Below are 17,753 nucleotides of genomic sequence, written 5' to 3' on the forward strand. Positions count from 1 at the left end.
GCATGAATAGATATGCATACAGGTGTACATGTCAACTGATAATTTGTAGATAAATATTTTATTTAATTTTTTTTTTCATCAGGCCAATTGTCATAATTCTGTCTGTAATAAATAGATAAAAAGTGCTTTCTAAATCAAATCACTTAAAAGTAAGGTAAAAAAAATCCAGTAATGTGAATTATTTCACGATTGATTATATATCTTTGTTTCATTAAAAAAATTTATTCAAAAACTTAATCATAAAAATGATTGTAGAAAACTTAACAATTAGGCATATATTTATATGACTCAATTTAAAATTTGACCAAAGTAGTGGATGGTTAAACACCTTTGATCAACTCATTCATAAAATGCAGATAACAGCCAAGTTTCTATCAACGGTCATAATCATTTTAAACAGATTTTGGTCACGCAACGTAGAATGTACCAATTCTACCATGAGGGAGGGGTCACAAAATTTGAGCTTGTATGTAGCCTAGTGGGTTCTGCCCACATGATTAATAATGAGCTTTCTAGTTTAAATAATTGGAATTAATCCTTTATTTTGGGCCGATAGTCTGTTCCTGACTGTTTCTATAATATTCATTGCTCTTTTTTCATAATGTTTGTCATTGACTCCACAATAAAAATGAAGATTTCTTTTATATTGATACAGACTTGACTATTGATTCTTATCACTAAGAAGTGAAAGTCACGATCATTGGCAGAAAGATCTACAAATCAATCAATCAGACAATTAATTATAATCTGATGCTGTAGTACATGATAGCGACCACACATCTGACTCACGAATTAAAATGCCTTGGAATAGTCAATCTCCGTAGCTGACCTGTTGCCAGATGAATTGTGATCTGAAATAAGACAAAACGAGAAATTGTATGATTCAGCAACGAAGCCTTGACTTTTATTGCTTAATATATATCCAAATATTGATCATCTGCCCCCTTACACGTTATAACCTATATTAGCGTGGATAGTGTAGTAGAGATTGTTAGATAGTACTAGAAGCATCAAAATGGTTATAGTTACTGATGTATAGAACTATAGATCTTGGTGCACCTGGATAGAGCAAAGCTCATGCTAATGAGGTTCCTTATGCTTTATAACTGATATTAGCTTTTTGGGAAATACGGTAGTAGAGAGCAATATAATTTACTAATGCTTACTTCTTAGTCAGTGGTGGCTGAGAAATTTGAGGACAAGCGGCCCAACCAGTTCAACATGAAATCTAAATCATGGGGTAGGCAGGAGCCTCAGTCAGAGTCCTAGAATATAATCCCTGGTGGGAGCTCATGGGGAGAGATTTAGAATGGCCTAAGATTGTGGAACATTATTATGAATTATATCATCAACATTATGATCGTCCTCATCATCATAATTATCTTCACCAACTTTGTCATGCTGGTGGTCGTTGTTGTCAGTGGCGGCGCCAGTGGTGGCAGGGAGGTTAAGGTCAAGCCCCCCACCGGCCAGAACCTGTCGGGCATTCGGACCAAAAATATATAAAAATATAGGCCTACGTTCAAGCCAAAACATGTTTCATAGTCTGAGATTGCCATTTTTGGCCACCCAGATGTATCTATTTCAAAAATAAATTTCATTATGTAGGGGGGAGGGGGTTACACACTCCCAATTAATTAAACTGTAATCTCTACAGCAAAGTCAGAAATGTTCATGATAATCATAGTTGTTTATTCATTATTGATATTTTATTCAATTTGTTACTTTCATTGATTCTGATTGGTTGAATAATTTCTTTAGATGTTGATTGGCCAATTATGGTTCATCTTTCAATCACTACTTTTTACTTAGTCTCCTTCATTGTTGTTTTTACTAGAATTTTAACTTATTACCCTTGATTACTAATGGTTCGCTAGATGCATGGTGATAAAAACAGAAACATGCCATACTCAGCCTTCGTATCAGCATCCACTATGAGGGCATGCTAGCTTTGGAGGTTGCGTAATTTAATCTAAGGAAAGAAAAATAAAGTATTGTAATGATTAAGCTTATTCGAATACTTAATAGCAAAATATACAAGGTCTTCCATTAGGTACAAATATAGTATGTAAATAAATATATAGACTTTTTATTCCTCATCTGTCATCCTAAATATAGAATATGCAAATGTATTTATTCATGACTTGGAAAAATGGAGTGAGATGATTAAGATATTGAACTGAAATACATGTAAAAAAGAATCACCTATATGACCTCTCTTCACCTTTTTGTAGAGTTTTCTGGGTCAATTACTATTGTCACAAATCAAATTTATTTTCCTTTCATAGTTAAACATTGCATATTTAACTTGACTTTAAAAAAAAATATTGTTAACAAATAATAAATTTTAAGTTCTACTTTAATGATCAAGTATGTTAAATGAGATGCCCTCTTTACATGGTCTTTTTAAAACTGCATTTTAATTGTTATATTTTGGTGATTGATTTAACAACCGATAAATTTACAGTTATTCCAAAATTCGCTATAAAAATAGTGAAATATTATATATCAGATTAATACAAGATTAATTAATCAGTTACATCTGAAGATTTCTTTATGTAACCTCCAGAAATTATAAATTTAAAATATTACTTTAACACGTTTGCTGCCAGGGACGTCAGTTCACATCTGACAAGGTTCACTTAGGGTGCCAAGGACGTCCCCACCTGTCCAACATACAATTATTGTATTGCACATAAACTCACTGACACTGGCCCTGAGAATACAAACTCTCACCCTGGAGGTTGAGGGAAAGACCTGGAAGTAATTATCTAAAAATAAATGGTGGCGCCTTTTATGCCTTGACATAATGGATGGAGCTAGGAAAAAAGGCTTAGCAGTCAACGTGTTAAAACCTGTACATTGAATGTATACTATAAATAATATCTTATAATTTTACTAAATAATAGAATGTTCCATTAATATAGATGGAAGTTTATGACTGAGATTTTTCTAGTAATTGGGAAATGCACTAATTTCAGAGCTTCATGGTTTGCTTGAAACAGGGATTTTTCTAGTGAAATATTAGTTAACACCCGGCTTATATGAATATTCGCTTGATGACTTTGATTTATTTGCCATGTATATCCTTCTGCTGGGTAGTTAAGCTGGTGCATGCACATTATTTACTCATCAATACGCAAAAGTATAAATGACAGTTGACACCCAATGGTCAGGCTTGGTATTGGGGTTAAATTTTGATTTGATGATTAGTTAAAACTCAAGAATTGAGAATAGAATTGAGGCAAGGAAAACAATGCTTTACCAAAGTAAACCTTAAAGTGTATTATTTATGTAACTTTATTGTTTATATTGCAATCCATTATATCTTTTGTATAATTTATTGTGATTAGTAATTAGTGGTTTAAATTCAATGCAATATATTTCTGTTGGGTGGTATGCCAGAACTTTCAGAGGTTTAAATATAGATTCTATCCTTCATTGCTCTCTTTTTGAAGATTTTAAAGTACAATGAATCAAAATAGTATATTGCTTGTCCGTTCATAGTTTTGTTGTAGAAGACAATTGAAAGTATTGGATTTAAGAAGGTAATTGGTAAATTGATAGGAAGTCATCCTCTTGAAATTAGAAAAAAATTGAAAGAAAATATCCATAAATGACATTTATTGAAATATAGACCAGATATGTCCAATTTAAATTGACCTCTAATGTCAGCCGCCATTAACCCTTTGAATTCTGGCCTTCACGGTAACATCCCGACTGGTACCTCTGTAGAGACAGTTATGACTAGCGTGACAAGCGATTGTTATAAGTCTTCATAGGAAGTTTTAAGACTAGGCCCAAGGGATCATGAAAAAGAGAACACTCAGTCCACTGTCTCTCCTGAGACTGATTAAAATAATGCTGCTTGATCTTCTAAACAGTTGGGCCTAGCTGTCTATAGGCCTCTCCACACATGTTATCAGTTGTTGATGCAGGGCTCTGTCAGTTTCTGGGACTATCTTCCCCAGGAGATCTTCCCCTGGAGTAATCGTTGTTTGATGAAGTTGGAATGTAAGCGCCAGGCCTAGATTTCAAGCAAAAACATAACTGGAATAATTCACTAGAAATCAAGGGCACTTTAACTAGATAATATCCAGTTGTTTGATAATAGGTATGATAAGGGAAACTAGGGTATGGAAAAAAAATAAATATAAATTTTAATATTTTTGACAGTATTTTAGTTATTCAGGATTAAAATAGTGAATTAAAATGCAGAACTAATAAATCTTAAGCATATGCCATCTAATCTGTTAACGGGCATACAAACAATTATAGTAGTGGTATTGTTGCTGTTGTACTTATGAGCATAATAGTGAAAAATAAATAAATAAGAAAATAAATTAATATTTTTATTTTATCTGAATTGTATTTTCAATTTGAAATATATAGGTTTTCAAAATGGTTTGGAAAATACAATAAATTAAAATAGTATATAAAATTAATTGATTGAGATTTATTTTCCAAATAATATTAAATGAATATGTATTTTCTTATAGTGGCAAATCTGTAGACATGGAGTTTAAAAAAGTGAGAAATACATGTTCAAGTGATATAAAGAATTCATTGGATAAAAAGTTTCTCACATATATCTATGCAAAATTAATGAGCTTGGTATAATCTTGACATTTAGTTTAGAATTCAATTTTTTTTTCATCCTTGCTCGTATATTTAGCTGGCTTGGTATCTCCTACTAGAGGAAAAAAGTGAGAAAATTTGGGAAATTTTAAATGTCTTTATCATTAACAAATGCCTTGTCTGCTAGATTTTCGTCGTCTGCTAATATTCAGTATTTGCTGATCTTCTTTCTCGTAGATTCACAAGAGGATGATGAGAGTCGCATACTCCTTATATCCTCGGACCATATATCAGTTTCGTCAGAAGAGCTGTCAACGAACAGAACAGTATTTGATAACCACAAGAAGAAAAAGAAATCGGGAAAATTCAGCTCTCTTTCGAAGGTGTTTGGAAAGAAGAACAAATCAACTTTAGAGCATTTGTCATTTGATGGTAAAGAGATTTTTATAACTCTTGTCTCAAGTTTGTCTATAATTACCTTGATAACCTATTTTTGCCATTCTTCCTGTAATTAGAATATCCCTAAAAGTAAAAGAATTGTCTAGCCTATGCTAACTAAATGTGTACATACTCATTCCTTTTCTTTCAACTCAATTTAACATAAACTTTAAACTGTGTTGACGATACCTACATAGGAAAGATGAAGAAACTGCCCTTCATCTAGTGGGGTATCTAGGAGGCTTGAAATGGGGGAGGGGATTCTGATGGCGGTGTCAAGTGGTGGGCCTCGATGATTAAGTGTGGGGAGTTAGCTTGCGAAATAATGTGATGTGAGTGGATTTTTAACTACTTGAGTGTGATTCCTTGCTTCTAACATTTTCAGTGGGGGTGAAGTAGATGGATTTGGGGGTGGGGGAGGGGAAGGCCGGCACAAAAACTAAGTGTATTTCTCAATAATCCTGAACCATAATTCTCTTTTGTTTACTACAAATTCTTATCTAATATTTTGTTAGAATATTGAGTCCAAATCAAAGTATTTTTCCATCAGATTCTGTGATATCCATAAACAGTTTAAGCGTTTCATCGAAACATAGTAGTATGGTAGAGATTGGCCTCGATGAGCAAGAGAAGCTGCGATTGGCTGAATTATGCAAAGTTCAACCCATGCACCAGTGGAGAGCCAATACAGTGCTTGCATGGTTGGAGCTTGCCATGTGCTTGCCACAGTATACCCTGAAATGTGCTGAGAATGTCAAAAGTGGAAAAGTATGTTGTTTATAATACTATTTTTTATTGAATTTTCTTCATAGTTATGTAATTTTTCTATTTATTATAGAAATGATAGCGTATCTCAGTCTAAAGCCAGGCACTCGCTAAGCGCTACGGTAATTGGCCGACGCGAATCTGTTGAGAATGCAATGCCACTTACACGCTTAACGGACCATTTTATAATGATGATCCTTTCAGACTGCCACCGGCATTTAGCAGGTGGCATCGTGTAGCACTCATAGGAAGCAAAATTGGATTCGGTGCAGTGGGTCCTGGCTTTAAACTCTTGTTTATTGTATGGTACCAATTTATTTAAAAACTTTAAAAAGTCCGTTGCAATTTATTTCTGATTGATAGATTGTGTTTACTGTATAGATACAGTTAAAATTTATTTTAATAAACTACAAACAACTTCAGAAACAAGGATGAACAATAAAGACAAAAATTTCCAAATTTATTTCTGATTGATAGATTGTGTTTACTGTATAGATACAGTTAAAATTTATTTTAATAAACTACAAACAACTTCAGAAACAAGGATGAACAATAAAGACAAAAATTTCCAAATTTCCAGTTTAAAAGTAAATGTATCCTGCAAGAATTGAACCTTTGATCTCTAGCTATCAATGTGAGTCTCATACCACTAGACCAGTCATTCCAAGTTTTAAGTGATGGAATATATTAACTAACTGTTTTTGATAGTTAAATATATTATTTTCTTTTAATTAGAGATTATTTTTGGTAAATTACTCAATTATGTTGTTTAGTTGATTTGAATTTGTTGTTTTGAACACACTTTCATTAAAAGTGTGCCACTGTTACAAAAGTGTACATTTGAATAAATTATTATTATTAATTATATTATTATTATTATATGATGTGGGTAATAAGACTCACCACCTTCAACACTATTCCAAGTTTAGTATGAGCTTATACTAGAATATATAAGTAATTAGTAGCTGCAGGCTATGCCACAGAGACCAGAATTTCTGTCATGATTTTATATTTGAAATTGAATGGAATTATAGTTAATTAGTTTATAATGAATGATAATTGAGGAAAAAAAATAACATGATTTTATATAAAATTTTTACCTTATCATCCATCCGTCTGTCTAGAAACCCATTAAATGGGACTTCTTCGGCTTAATGATACAGTTAATTGCTTATATACCTAATATTATAACCTAATTTAAGTTTAAACTCCTGACTTAATAACCACTACTGTTTAGAAGTTCATAATGATTAACCAATGAAATTTAATTGTGGATTTTTGATAATTATAGTACAGTTGGTACAATTCTATGAACCAGCAAAATAAAGTGCCTCAGGCAATAGAGGGCAGTATTGATGTTTATCTTGATGTCTTAAATTTCATCATAGGTATTATTAGGCTTATCTGATGCCGAGTTGGAAGTGGGACTTGGTATTACAAATCCACTGCACAAACGGAAAGTTCGTCTAGCAGTTGAAGAAAGCAGAAACCCCACACAAGCGTAAGAATATTTCATAAATATAATAGAAACTTTGTTATATCTTTTCTATTTATAAGTACAGTATATTGTCCAATTGTTGATCCAATAAACCTTAAAAAAGAAACCTAATACTTTAATTTTTACTGAATATTCATATAAGTTATTACATTCTAATTCAAGATTAGAATGGAAAATTATATTGGTGCTATTATTGTTTGTCTATTTCTAGTGTTTTAGTAATTGTTGTTATTCATAACGAAATCACAGCCGAGTCTGAATTGCATGATGTTTACAATATAAAAATATAAAGTATAAGCACAAAACAGAAACATTTTAATTTTAAAAAGCAGTAAAATACATGAAAAATTGTAATCATCAAATGGAACATCATAAAAAGAGAAAAACAGAACATTAGATTTGCAAAAAAGTATATAAAAAAACAAATACAAGAATGCGAAAAAAAATTTACAAAAAAAAAAAACGAAATCCACCGTATAAAAATACATATAATATTTATTTAATTGATTATTGTTTTATTATTATTAAAAGTTCATACCCTAAGATTGGAGATCTGGACCATAGGTGGGTTTGTCGGACATGGTTAAACGACATCGGCCTGCCTCAGTACTCAGCAACATTTGAACAGGAAAAGATTGACGGGCGGGTACTAAACACGCTGACCAAGAAGGACCTGGAAAAGCACTTGAACATCACAGTACGCTTCCATCAAGTCAGCATCCTTTATGGTATTGAGGTTCTTAGGAAGGTGCAATTTGATAAGAAAGTAAGTACTGCGAGCATTTTTATTTAAGGGGAGGTGGGGTAGGAATGTGGGTCACTATGGCCAGTAATGCTTATGATGCCCTTATTCATAAAGAGGAGCAGCTTAGATCAGTCAGCTAACTTAGTGGCTAGGTAACCACTGTGTCTGCGTTGACCCGTTGAGGTTTTTGGTCCTCAGTTCTATTTTATACACTGCTTCCTTCGTGTTTAAGCTGGGAGGTTGTCCTGTGTGCAATATGGCTCATGTGCACATGAGAATGCAGTACACTCTCTGGAAAATAGTAGGGGATTGTCTCCCATTTTACGCAGCTAAACTAAGCAGCCTTACTATGACAATTATGACACCTATATGTACATGTATTATATGATGTCATTCCTCTTTCCAAAGATATTAACTGAGCGTCGTAACAGCTGCGAAGGTCTTGACGCCGACCCGTTAGTCTGGACAAACCAAAGATTCATCAAGTGGACAAAATCAATAGACTTAAAGGTGAAGTATTTTGGAGCATTTTAGGTGCAAGAAATAGGTGAAAGTGATAGTCTCCATATCAGAAGCGAGGAAGGAGTTTAAATAAGTTCATGCATTACTAGTGTTACTCCTTCAAGTATTACAGAGGTTGGTTGGTATGCTACATCTTAATGCCAGTATAATAATATGTCAATATGTCATAATAATAATATGTCATTCTATGATTTATTTTTGGATTTAAAATAACTGTAAATTAATACTCTAGCAAAGAATGGGGAGATTTGTTTGTTTTGTTTTTTTTCATGCTGCTATAAGCGACTCGGGTCACTCTACAGTATAAGTCATGTGACCCGAGTCGCCGATTCGGTCTATTGGTTAACTTGCTTAAAAAAGATTGTATATCTTATTTTAAATGTTATTGTGATTGTCATTATATGTGATTGTGAATTTGTGATTGTGGATAATTAATCTGGATAGCTCAAGTAGTATTAAATAATAGAAAATCTTGAAAATCTTGAATCTTGCTAATTGAAAAGACTGGTTCAATACTATTATTATTCATGAGTTAATTATTTTATATTAGTTACAATAGTAACAGTTATATAAAAATTAAGTATAGTTATAATATAATAATAGCAATAACAATACAACAATAATTTAATTATTCTTACAGGAATATGCTAATAATTTAATAGAGACCGGAGTCCATGGAGGTGTTGTCGTTATCGATACGTCATTTACCCCCGAACATTTAGGAACCTGCCTAGGAATATCTACTACCAAAAATATCCTCAGAAGACACCTTACATCAGAGATCAACTCATTAATCAGACCAGCAAGGTATGACAAACATCATCACTATATTATTATTTAAATTATTATTAATAATATTATATTATTATTGCTGGTAATAAGAAGTCACATTATGTGGATTATGGAGTGTAGTTGTTTTTTAGTCATGAAAATAAATTCTTTGAATTCAAGGGATTTGAACCCAGAACTGTGCTATTAGGAGGCAAGCACTTTACTAATAAACCATAGTACACTTTGACCTTATTTTACTTTTGATTAATGTATTTTCTAGGTCCTTATTAGATTCTGAGAGTGGCACTATGCCAAACTTGAACACCAAATCATCTAAGCATGTTCAAGCATCTTTGCAACGTTCTCATTTTGTGCGCTCCTACATGGGGAATGAGGATGAACTGCGAGGTAGCAGGAGGCGGCCCATGTTCAGGGTAAGAAATTCAGCAGTTCGGGGAGATAGATAACAAAGTTTGAAACCCTAATGTTCAAACATTATCAGATTTTGATCTATCAAACAAAGTTGATAGCGTATGCGTGTTTCAGACTTATCAAACACATTCTGTATATTTATATTTCTGTGGGAAGACAGACTACAGTATGCTCTTCTTCCAGACTATTAAATTTCATTTGCCAATAAACTATTGTATGCCCATATTTAGTCATGATGTGCCTATATATGGTCATGATGTGATGTCATCATGACCATATTTAGGCATGTCACATGTTTTTGTCAAATAAAATTTCATAGTCTGGACAGGGCTTTAATCAAAGTGTGATTAAACTTTTTTTTTTATTAATTTGTTTAAAAAATTTAAGATGGTTCTGAGTGACAAACTACACCATACTGTGTAGAAACATATATATATAAATGGTTTTTGTTTAAACAGATAATACAGATCAAAATTTGATGATTTTTTTAATCCTGTGTAACATGTATCCTACACAGAACACTTTTATGTGTTACTATTTATCAGAAAACAAAGTGAAAATTTATATATCTACCAATCTGCTTACAAATATTTAGCTAAATTATGTTTCAGATACATAATAATAACAACATGAAAATGTTCAAGGTTAGCTTATCGAATAGCCTCAAATAAGCATTTAGTTACATCCACAGTTATTTCTTTATAGTTTCTTAACTAATAATTACTTGGAGTTTGTAAGAGTTATACCTTCTTTAAAAGCAAAACTTACCATACACTTATTTGTGCATCTTTTGTATTCAAGATTTCTTCCTTTAAAAAATTATGAAGCTTGAGTCTTAGAACAGATTAAAATTTGATAATAATAGGACCCATCATTTCAATATTTATACTAATTGTTGTGAGAAAAACTGCTTTGAGAAATATTTCAAAAGCCATTTGAAAAGAGAAAAAGATTATATTAGGACCAATAAAGACAACACATACTTTGAAATTCTTCAGTAAATTACAAATATTTTCTGATTTTTTTCAAATCTAGTTTATAGAAAGTAAATCAAGATCAGCTTTAAAATAATTTAGGGTTTTACCTTAAATGCAATAGAGGAGGGGAAAAGATCAAAATCAGAACTTTTGAAAATAACAAACCATTTGACAACAAATGCTCTCTTAAAAGTTTATTCATCTAGATATCTCCTGATAAAAATCATTGGAATTGATATAGTTATATATGATTTATAATTATAATAATAATTGTTAATAGTTATTACATAGAAGTTATATAGCTCCGTGCTTATTATTTGAAAAAGGAACTCACAACTAAAAGTATACTGTATACATTCAAAAGTGAAAGAATCTGATGCTCTATATATTAAAAGTTTATTCCAAAAATTTCATCATACAAAACCTTGCAATTTCTGTTGCAGTATTACTGGCATATGTTGCAATTAGCACATTTTATATTTATTATCTCATAATGAAAGGCTGTAATAGGTGGATTTTTTTTTTATATTCATCATTAAATTTCCTGGTTTAAACCCAGAATCCTGGTATAGGAAGGCGAAGCATCTCAGACACCAAGATAAAGCTCCACTTTATAAATTTAAATAATAGTTGATGTATTTCTAATCGTTGTTATTCCCCTAGATAATGAGAAGGATCTCAAAGTCGGCTGCAGACATTTCGAAAATCTCTCTTTATGAACCACTGAGAGAGACATCCTGAAATTTGAGAAACCTGATGAAGTAAATCTTTCTTTTCTCTCAGTCTTAACACCACACCTACTTAACTCTGGGTGAAATTTTATTGCAAGTGCCTGAAAAAAGACAAAAAAGATAACGTTTTCAATATTATAATCCGCTTTAGAAGCAATTTACAGATGTAGTTGTTAGTCTTCAATAACGCTTTGGAAAAAGTTCTATAAATGTAGGTCTGCTTGATAGAGATAGTAAATTGTAGATAGACATAACTTTAACCATCTATAACGATTACACAGCTCACATACTTTAATAAAAAAAAAACTACTGTATCAATATATATTATATTAAAGTATAATCATGTTTGTGTTTATATGTATTATGTTCCTTAATATACATAACATGGTTATCACTGGAAATTTTTGATGTGTGTTTACTGATACAGTTTTATTTCAGATATAGCCCACACCCTATCTGTTATCATATAATATTTTAATCTTGTGTTTTAACTTTATTTCTGATTATATTAATATTATTTCTTGATTATATGTTTGAATTATTTATATTTGCATGTTATTTACACCCTCATATTCATTACTATATAATTTACATTTATGTATTGAGCATGGCCTTTTAATTATATTGCTTTGGATGTTATATATATCCCATTATATTTATGAATGTTTATAACCAATTAATTGTTTGTGTTAATATATTTGTTTTGTTTCATGTTCTTTATTTTTTCTTGAGTTTTGTAGTTTTCTGAAGAAACTGAAATTATGTTTTAGTATAAAAAGTAGCTATGATAGAAAATTTTAAAATAAATAAGTTATAATGATTATATTTTGTAGGCAGACATTACTAAATACATATTTTATTTTTTTTTAAATGTGGAGGACTGGTATTAAGTTGTTGAGATCATGTTAGTATACAAATGGTAACACTAAATCTGAAATAGATTAGCTAAAATAGAAAATGATCACTGTTGGCAATACGCTACTCCAGCAACGAAGAAAATTGAATGCTAAGGCAAGAAATGAAAAAGAAAATTGAGGCAGAAGCAAAAGAGAAAGCGTGTGCAGACAACAAACTAATCTAGAACTTGGCCTAGAAGCCAATTCTTTCTCGTATTTTATTCTTCTACTCTACTGCATTCTCTATATGTGCTGGGCATACACAAATTATTTGAATTTAAATGTTTAAAGTGATACTATATTAAATATTGCAAGCTACTAGTTTTCATAATAAGACCTTTTTTCTTCTTGAAAGGCTCTTCGAATAATGTTTCCATTCAAAAAGTTTTCACCTAGATTCCCTACCAGTCTTGATATGTGTTTTCATGATGTGCTGATATTTGTGTTTTGAAACTTATCTGTTTGATCTGTCTCTCTCTCTGAAATGGTTTTGTATGAGACCATCTTATTCTCTTTCAATCAAAACCTGCATGATTTGGTGGTTGCATCTGGCATGTATCATGGATATTATGATATCTATCTCAGGTTTGAACTAGTTACAACTGGTTGAAACTGGTTAGAACTAATTTGAGAACTAAGTCTTGAGACAATCAGACAGCATGGTGTTGAGTTTTCCAGTAAATTTATTCATTTTTTTTTTTTGTCATCTTGTATCACCCCTGGACAAGCACTCTCTTCATATTATGCTACTCATTTTAACCTTTGAACTTCTAATTGCCTGTCAGTAACGCCATCTTGCATAGCGTCATCATTCTTGCTGACTGATACACGCATCGTTCTATATTTTGCAAGACACAATTGTGTGTCATACCAGTTCCTGTTGCAGACATTGACTGATACTTTTTGTTTTATTTGAATTAATATTCCAGTGGGTTAGTCTTGAGTCTTTGAACAGAGGTGAATTCTGAGACTAAAGTCCCGGTGTGGAGGCAGCCACCTTTTTGTTACCGGTGTGTGAGTCCTATTTACCAGAATATAAATCATCATACTCAATGTAGTACTCCATGGTCTGATCTTCTCATTCCACCTCTGTCTTTTTCACTTGTCTACCGTATTTTTAAAGACATATCTTAAGTATTTTAACCATTCAACTTTTGTGTCCCACTTTCTGTCAGCTGTCTTTTTATTTGTTCAGACGTTACTTTGTCACTTAGTTTCATGTTGAATTTTAATATATTTCTTATATCTTTTATTAATAAGCCACAAGTGCCTTTCATATATTGTTTTATTCTTGTTTCCTTTTTCTCTTTTTATATATTTTTTTTATTTTAAATACAATTTCTGTCTGGGTTTGTAGAAATTTTAATTGAAAGAAATATCTTTTATCCTACTGCACTACAAAGTTTTCTGCTTCATTATGATGGGTGCCATCTATAAATTATTATTAAAATATTGCATTTTAAAATTTCTTATCTTTAGCACATGGGTGGTCTGAGATGTGGGGGAGGGGGGGAATACAACTGTAACAGGATAATTACTTCTGTGGCTAAATTAAAACATTTGCTCACAACCAGGCATCATTGTTACTGTCTACTGACTGACTTGCATATTTGGCATCACAACAAATACTTTTTTTTTATGTTTATAATTTTGTTTTTTTCATTTTTACTTACTTCCCAATAAAAATATAATTATTGTGTTTAACATAAACATTTATGTTTATTCTCCAAACTTTAGGGTTCTATTGGACGAGCATTTGGCCGGAAATTCCGTCAAAGTGCAATGGAAAGCCAGAACCGGGGTAACTTCACTGACACGCGTCCGAAGTCACGAAGTCATGAACTCTTGAACCACTCTGCTCCGTCATAGCCTTAAAAGATGTTTTCTCAAGGCCAAAGAATCCACTTGGATTTATTTATTCCTTATTTGTTTCTTAATTTCTTCAAATGGATGAGATTATTCCACATGTTCTGATAAAAGCAGCTGATTTTTAAAAAAGTAATAAATTCCTCTGGAATTTGTTCAATATCAGCTTCAAGTCCTGGATATCTGATAAGTAAAGTTCTGACTACACTATCAAATTTTCTGTGACAAAAAGAACTGTTTTATGCCTGTCTCTTATACACATCTAGATGTGTATAAGAGACAGGTTTTGTATGAGACCATCTTGTCACTTAGTTTTATGTTGAATTTTAATATATTTCTTATATCTTTTATTAATAAGCCACAAGTGCCTTTCATATTGTTTTATTCTTGTTTCCTTTTTCTCTTTTTATATATTTTTTATAATTTTAAATACAATTTCTGTCTGGGTTTGTAGAAATTTTAATTGAAAGAAATATCTTTTATCCTACTGCACTACAAAGTTTTCTGCTTCATTATGATGGGTGCCATCTATAAATTATTATTAAAATATTGCATTTTAAAATTTCTTATCTTTAGCACATGGGTGGTCTGAGATGTGGGGGAGGGGGGGAATACAACTGGGGGAGTACAACTGTAACAGTATAATTACTTCTGTGGCTAAATTAAAACATTTGCTCACAACCAGGCATCATTGTTACTGTCTACTGACTGACTTGCATATTTGGCATCACAACAAATACCTTTTTTTTTATGTTTATAATTTTTTTTTTTTCATTTTTACTTACTTCCCAATAAAAATATAATTATTGTGTTTAACATAAACATTTATGTTTATTCTCCAAACTTTAGGGTTCTATTGGACGAGCATTTGGCCGGAAATTCCGTCAAAGTGCAATGGAAAGCCAGAACCGGGGTAACTTCACTGACACGCGTCCGAAGTCACGAAGTCATGAACTCTTGAACCACTCTGCTCCGTCATAGCCTTAAAAGATGTTTTCTCAAGGCCAAAGAATCCACTTGGATTTATTTATTCCTTATTTGTTTCTTAATTTCTTCAAATGGATGAGATTATTCCACATGTTCTGATAAAAGCAGCTGATTTTTAAAAAAGTAATAAATTCCTCTGGAATTTGTTCAATATCAGCTTCAAGTCCTGGATATCTGATAAGTAAAGTTCTGACTACACTATCAAATTTTCTGTGACAAAAAGAACTATTTTACGCCCATATATAGTCATGATGTGCCTATATATGGTTATGATGTGATGACATCATGAATATATTTAGGCATGTCACATGTGTTTGTCATATCAAATTTGATAGCCTGGATGTTGCTTTATGATGAATGGTAATAATGAATGGTGATCACAAATCTCTATATATAAAATGTAAGTGGTGGCATTGTTCCAGTATCAGAAAGATGGTCCTTACAATTTTTAATTTATTTTTTATGTGCACATTCATGGGTTAATCATGGCTGATCCATTTTTGCTGCTAGAGAACAGTAAACAGATTAGAAATAATAAACCCAGAAATTTAGGATGTTATCAATAATTTATATACAACTAATGCAGAACTAGACACATCATTATAAACAGTATACATGATACCAACTCTAGTCAGTGGAGTTAATTATAAGAATGAGAATGGTTGTAGGTTTTAAATGTAAATACATGACACAGTTTGTTTGATAATATGACTACAGAAGCTATGTGTCAAAAAAGTGTGTGCTTAGATATTTTAGGATTTTAAGATATAGAATGTTGATGATGATAATGATGATGATATTGTGTTGATTCAATATGGATCTGTTGTTTTTTTTTGTACATACTTTTGATCTGCACATGTTGTACAAAACTATATTAATTATGATAACTATGACAACTATGTTGTATAAGATTTTTGAGGCACAGAGTTACGACAAAATATAAAATACTTTTATAATAACTTTTGACAATTTCTTTCATGATTATGATCTTATGTAATTATTTAATTTTTATTTTTCTTACTTTCTAATTATAGTGTTTTTGGCTTTTTGTGTGTGTGTGTCTAAGTTAACTATAAGCTTATGTGGCAAGTCTGTGCACAATGCATGGAATGACAAAGTAGACTATAAAGTGTAACCACAAAACTAAGTGGGTTTTTTACAAATCTAAATACAGATATTTTAATATCCATGGTGTGATTCTTTCATTTATAATTTAAGTATAATACAGATCCATACCCAATTAACATTTTTTTTATGTCATGTGTGTCTATCTTAAAACCAATAAAATTGTACGTTCTCTGTTATTTAAAAATATGTTTAAAATTAAAAATTTATAGCATAATAATGCAATGTAATTTTAATCAATCTAAAAAATTATGTGTAAAATTAAATTTGATAACGCATTTATTTTTTATCAGTGTTTGATTTTAATATGTAATTTTAACAATGAAAAAGCTATGCTAATGATAATCCCACAGTTTTTTAAAAACCACTTTTAAGTTAAAAACTGACGTATGTACAATGTATGAGGTGAAAAATAAATGAGAATTTCATGTGATGCATCACTCGAGGTTTCATGCACAGTTTAGAAAAATTGATTAATTTATGAACTGTATATTAAGGTATTCTCTTCTTGTATTCTTATTTTCCATTTTATCTGTCTTTCCAAGACAAGTTTTTTTGAGGTGGGCACACTCAGCTTCTGACAGTGTTCGACGTGATTCAGTGGAGAACGCAAGGCGATGAGGCATATGCAACAGATTGCTTAAACTACCACTGATAATCAGCAGATGATGTCACATCGTCAAACACGTACAGAGAGCAGAGACGAATTCGTTGGCCGACGGTCGTATGATCGTCCTATGACGCAGTGTGTGCCCAGCTTTGGGCTCTGTCCACACAATCATATACTTGTATGCCCATATATAGTCACAGTGTGCCCATATATAGTCATGATGTGCCTATATATGGTCATGATGTGATGTCATCATGACCATATTTAGGCATATCACATGTTTTATTCAAACAAAATTTAATAGTCAGGGCATAAGGGAAATTCTGTATGTGGCTTTTCCATATGCTTGTTTCTGTTAGTTTACGCTTTCATCATATTTTAATAACAGTCTGCTATGCCCTTAAAAAGTACTATGTAATGTTGTGCAATTTTCTTTGTATGATGAAAGTAAATGTTTTTATATTTTAGCATCATTTTTTTACCCTCCTTTGTTCTTACCAAAAAATATGTCCCGATTATAAATGGAATCACAATGGCTTTCCCTTGGAACTGTGTTTTTGTTTTGTTTAACTTTTATATTTTTTTTCTGTAGTGGGCTGGTATATAATTAATCTATGAATAATATAATTAATTTACTTGTTATCAAGGAGAGTATGCAATTTTACACTTGTATCAGTTTTCTTTTTAAGTATCCCCATAATGATTTTGTGAGATATGCATATTGCATTTAACATGCTTTTTAACTGAATATAAAATGTAAATGTAGGCTTGGCTTTCAAAACCGGTCTGTGTAGGAATGCATTATTATATAT

At 31.5% G+C, this 17,753-nt stretch overlaps 1 protein-coding gene across 7 annotated transcripts in view; it reads left to right on the forward strand.

The window, feature by feature from the left end:
• Positions 1–14,459, forward strand: part of LOC117121370 (kazrin-like) — a 64,596-nt gene extending 50,137 nt beyond the window's left edge. For 6 of the 7 annotated variants that reach the window (XM_033266550.1, XM_033266546.1, XM_033266549.1 and 3 more), the window contains 8 exons: positions 4,816–5,010; positions 5,567–5,784; positions 7,170–7,282; positions 7,811–8,045; positions 8,433–8,534; positions 9,187–9,353; positions 9,598–9,751; positions 14,091–14,459. In XM_033266550.1, coding sequence (XP_033122441.1) covers positions 4,816–5,010; positions 5,567–5,784; positions 7,170–7,282; positions 7,811–8,045; positions 8,433–8,534; positions 9,187–9,353; positions 9,598–9,751; positions 14,091–14,222 — 1,316 coding nt within the window. In that variant the 3' untranslated portion in view covers positions 14,223–14,459. Of the gene's footprint in view, positions 1–4,815; positions 5,011–5,566; positions 5,785–7,169; positions 7,283–7,810; positions 8,046–8,432; positions 8,535–9,186; positions 9,354–9,597; positions 9,752–13,282; positions 13,364–14,090 lie in introns of all 7 variants that reach the window. The other variant, XM_033266551.1, reaches the window with a different exon arrangement.
• The last annotated feature ends 3,294 nt before the right edge of the window (positions 14,460–17,753 follow it).

Source organism: Anneissia japonica, unplaced genomic scaffold (genome assembly GCF_011630105.1).
Source record: "Anneissia japonica isolate Jap-2015-1 unplaced genomic scaffold, ASM1163010v1 scaffold21_len1647178_cov195, whole genome shotgun sequence".
NCBI classification, from domain to species: Eukaryota; Metazoa; Echinodermata; class Crinoidea; order Comatulida; family Comatulidae; genus Anneissia; species Anneissia japonica.